This window comes from Aplysia californica, unplaced genomic scaffold (genome assembly GCF_000002075.1).
Source record: "Aplysia californica isolate F4 #8 unplaced genomic scaffold, AplCal3.0 scaffold00033, whole genome shotgun sequence".
Lineage (NCBI taxonomy): Eukaryota > Metazoa > Mollusca > Gastropoda > Aplysiida > Aplysiidae > Aplysia > Aplysia californica.
Window position 1 is genome coordinate 1922528 of NW_004797303.1, and position 5000 is coordinate 1927527.

At 38.7% G+C, this 5000-nt stretch overlaps 1 protein-coding gene across 1 annotated transcript in view; it reads left to right on the plus strand.

Annotated features, from left to right (window-relative positions):
- Positions 1 to 3455: 3455 nt before the first annotated feature.
- The window catches only part of LOC101849667 (flavin-containing monooxygenase 5-like), a 15900-nt gene continuing 14355 nt past the window's right edge, over positions 3456 to 5000 (plus strand). Inside the window, exons 1-2 of the mRNA XM_035973829.1 lie at positions 3456 to 3776; positions 4420 to 4618. Of these exons, the coding sequence (XP_035829722.1) occupies positions 3487 to 3776; positions 4420 to 4618 (489 nt within the window). The 5' untranslated portion in view covers positions 3456 to 3486. The remainder of the gene's footprint in view (positions 3777 to 4419; positions 4619 to 5000) is intronic.

Consider the following 5000-nt stretch of genomic DNA (forward strand, 5'->3'; position numbering starts at 1 on the left):
TAGATAGATAGATAGATAGATAGATAGATAGATAGATAGATAGATAGATAGATAGTGTATCCTTTTCACCAGACGACCACGGGATATTTGTACTCATATAAATTCATACATGACACTATCATAACGTTGTTCTTTATTTGACTTTTTATACATGTTATATGTAACAAAATTATTTTATTAACAGGTTATTTTTTTTAACCCAACAAAACAATGACTAAGTTTATTGCATGCTTTGCATTGCCTGTTAAGTCTAAAATAAAATATTAAAAACTCTTTTTATCTGTCATTGTAATTTATCACCCCACCCCTTCCTGACCGAAAAAAGAAGTAGGTCTAGGTGTCAACGATTTATTAGTTTTTGTTCAGTCTACTGTATCTTTACGGAGATTTTTCTTTTCTATCATCTGCCTTTCTTTTGTTTTTGTCGTTTTCTTGATCGTCCTCGTTTCTCCCTTTGTTCCAGTGACTTAATACCTTCATGTTATTCTTTTTCTCTCCTTAACCCCCAACCCCACCTCTCCACTTCTCATCTCACCTATTTCCTGTCCTTTCTTCCCTTTCTGTTTCCTTTGTCCCTAAATAATTCAAAGGGCACTAGAAATCCGTTCCTGAGTGCCTAGCCCTAAATTTCCTTGAGCCCGAAATATTTTCCATCTCAAGCACCCTGTTCTTGATAAGAGATTAACCAAAAATAGCGACAAGGGGAACAATTGAGTAATATTTAGCATCTTTATCGCTCCAGTTGTTTCCCTTTAAACGCACGAGGTCATTTCTTCTACTGTAAGCTTGCCATTGGTGTGCCCTCAGATTAATCACACATACATTTTGGTGACATCCACGGTGCTACCTGATTGTTGGGTGATCATCATTATTTGGGGAGATCATAATACTAATAATAGTTAGTCAATTCAAAGGCTGAGATTTATCAAGGCACCCGCAGAGGGAAATTGATGTTTCCAAAAAGTGAAATTAAAAATAATTTAGAGGTGAAGATGATTTGCGGCTTCTGCTTTGGCCAACGAGCAAATTCTGGCAGAAAAACGCTTTTCGCATAGTAAGTATAAAAAATCTTCACTTTCAAATGTCGCTCAAGAGTCAAATGCTGGACTCAAAGCCTTTGCCAATGCAAGTGCGTCTACTAAAACAGTAGGTAGTAGGTAGTGCCGGCAAAAAATGCGATTGGAGACACGGGTCGTGAGGCTAAGATGCTGTCAGATCAGTATCGTCCGAAAAAACTATGCAGAGCAGTCCCAAATTGTTACACGAAAAGTATTTTTACTGTACAGCACCCCGTTCCCCCTTCCTCCTTCCCCGCTTCTCCCTTCCACCTGTCCGTCCCCTAAGCATCAGCACCCACAAACACCACGCCCCCCCCCTCCCCCCAGGCCGTCTTCCCCCAACCTTCCACCCAGGAGAACATGAAAGCTATAAATATCAGACCAACCAGTTAGTGTGGAGAAATTTCTCTGTTTGAATTCAAAAACAGAGTAGCGGTCTGTCCGAAGCAAGACATTAGATGTATGCGACATACACGTTTACGGACGGCCGATTCGAAGTATTTCCTGGAGGAAACTTCCGATTGGAATAAGGTTAGTTTCAACAACTTTGTTTTTTGTTTTATTTTAAGTTTTCACAAAGAGTTTTACGGAACTTGTCACCGTCACACAAATCTACCAGATAAGTACAAGAGTAACTTTAAGAAAAGAGGGAGTACTGACAGATGTGGATTTATTGGAGTTTAAAAAGAAAGAGAAACAAAAAAGCCCAAAAATAAACACAGACCACCCATAAGCCATCTGCCATCAACTGTTTCAGCAATAGCTCCAATGGCAATGTCAACAGTAGCAACAACAACAACATCATCAACAACAGCAGCTACAGTTTTTGATAGAGTGACAACAGTAACTGAAAGAACAGTTTTAAGAAAATGATCAGCAATCCATTGTTTCCCATCGTTTATATGTTGAAAAAAAAATCCTGTAATAATAAAGAGTCAACCAGATCCAAATAGGAAAGAATGTGGTTAAGCTTAACAACATGGCCATTTACATTTGTGCTCTTCACATGTTGCATACTTTCAGAATCAGTTGAACGAAAACACTGTACTGTAAAGACAATTTATACTATACTAACATTCCCATCCCACCCCTCTCGCTTTTTCCTCTTTTTGATGTCAAGGTGTCTTGGATCTAAAACCCTAGAGACTTATAGATATTCCCTCGTTGGAAAACATAGAGCAATTTCAGTAATGTTTAAAAGTGCACTACATGTACAGGGTACTTCAAATGCAAGAAAAAACAGTTGAATATAGTTATTTTAGTTTTAAAAGAACTCTTCTACCCCCGTCCCCACCAACCACACTTTAAAAATTAAGTTTTCTAAAAGTATTAAAATTGCATTAAAAGATATTATAGCATAAAAGTGATAAATGAACAACAAATGAATAAATAAATAAATGAATAAATGAATAAATACTATTTTTAAAGTGCGGGCAGCTTGCGATACTTATGTGTTGCCAGTTTCCACTCTTCTCTCTCACATAATGAATTGACCGACTTGCTTCATTTGGGAACCATGTGTATATGTAGAGTGGGGAGGAAGATCCAAGGCGTTGACGGGTTTGGGAGGGGGTCGGGTGCAAGATCAGAACTGTAACTATTTCAATGAATGTTTCAACATTGTGTCACACTGGCTAACAATGTAGCAACCACTCTCTAAACATTTGAAATTGTGTATGTTTAACGTCACCCTAACACTGTGAGGTTATTTAACACTTTCTGTACCCCTTAGAGTCATTTTGTTCCCCCGGGGTTGTATTTTTCACATTTTAGAATACTTCTAGTATGAAAATCTTTGAACTTTAAGTTTTTGTTGTTTTTTTAAAAATCATTCTCACAGACTGCTATGCAAAGCGTACGGTTCGGATAAACGAGTAAATTTCCTCTTTGGAAAGTGGTGGCACAGAGTTCCCCACGTCGTATGGATACGACAGTAAAAAAACGACGTACTGATAGGGTTTAGAGATGGGACTTTAGAAGTCGTAAAAGATCTAGGGGAAGACTACGTTGAACCTGGACAAGAGGCTCAGAAATTGATGTACAGAAAAGTGGAAAGATATGAAATAACATCAAGTGGATAGCCCTGGATAGGTAAAAGTGGAAAGTGTTTGTTTGTGGCCTATATCCTGATCCAGGGAGAGAAAGGTAATGATGATGATGACCTCAAAATTTAACTCAAAGTCCGTTTTCGAGAGGAATCAGTCATTTATGAAAATTCGCGTAAAGTGCCTTTCCCAAAAACACTTTGTCGGACTGAGCTCCGCTTCTAAAACTGATCTTGCTTTTATCTATGGTGCTTTAAGTCATTAAAGTCTTAAAACAGTGCTTGTAGATTTTTTTGGTGTAAAATCGTTATATCGTTATGCTTTCTCTCCCCTCCCTAGCCAAATACAAATCCCCTAACACGCCCACACCACCACAGAACAGTATGGTCAAAACAGTAGCAGTGATAGGCGCTGGATGCACGGGTCTCACAGCCATCAAAAGCTGCCTGGATGAGGGCCTACTTCCAGAGTGCTTCGAGTCATCAGCTGATATCGGCGGCCTCTGGAGATTTTCCGATGACGTCACAGAGGGGCGTGGCAGTGTGATGAAAACAACCGTCATCAACACCAGTAAAGAGATGATGGCGTTCAGTGACTTCCCCCCACCCAAGGAATACCCGAACTTCATGCACCACACCAAAGTGTTGGAGTACTTTCGCGTGTACGCTGAGCGGTGAGATAATAACTATTATAATAATATAATTATAATCATGTATGTAAATCATTTTTTTGGGAGCCTACCCACTGAGAACACAACTCTGTGAGTTTTACTTTGATGATCGTTGTACCGTTTTTTTCTGTATTTGTTTTTCTTTTTCATACTATTTCTGTTTTTGACTGCTGTTGCTTGATTTCATGAAATCCATAATGAATAAATGAATGAATGAATGAATGAATGAATATTAATGGTGACAATAATCACCTCACTCACAACCACAAAACGCGTTCTTTTGCTGTCTTTTATTCTTCCTTCTATCAATTATTGTTCCCAGTGAAATGTATTCTAACCTTTATCATTTCAACTTATGATTCCCGGGAAGTTAAAAATGTTTGAAGATTTTTTTATGTGTTCTAGGATCAGCTAGGGTAATAATAGCTGTAAAGCTGCACTGCGTAGATATGCACTCTTCTTTTTCTTCTTCTTCTTCTTCTTCTTCTTCTTCTTCTTCTTCTTCTTCTTCTTCTTGTTGTTACTTTTGTTATTATTGTTATTAGTGCTAATTATTGTCATTATTGTCGTTATTATCGTTAGTGTCGTTTTTGTCATTATTGTCAAGAACTGCGATTTAACAAAAAGCATTTTTTCTTATGTTCAGGTTCGATCTTGCTCCACACATCTCTTTCCACACTGAAGTTATCAAAGTATTCCGAGCTCAAGAAGCAGACTCGGGGTCTACCCGCAGCCCTGTGCAAACAACGAAACGCCTCAAGGATCCTAACACTATTTCCCTGAAGACACCGGGAAAGATACCCTCTAGCAGTATCGACATGACGTTGTCGGAACTGTCAAGAGTCGTAAAAGACGAAGGCCCCTTTCAACATTTAGGCGCTAGCTCCATATATGAAAAAAGTGGAGATTGTAACGGGCTTTTTATTCTCGGTGGAAAGGAACAGAAGAAGAAAAGTGAAGGCGATAATTATTCAACTCACACTGACGACCAAGGAGGCTTTTGCAGAAGCAACAACAGCAATGATAATGATAAAAACACGATCGTGGACAACATCAACAGTGCAGACAAGAATAATAATTTTACTCCTACCAAGCATGCTAACGATATTAGCAGCAACAGCTGCAGCTACAGCAACAACAGCAGCAGCAGCAGCAACAGCAGCACTACTAATAACAATAACGACAACAACAGAAACAGCAACAGCAACAGAAGCAGAAATAAGCATG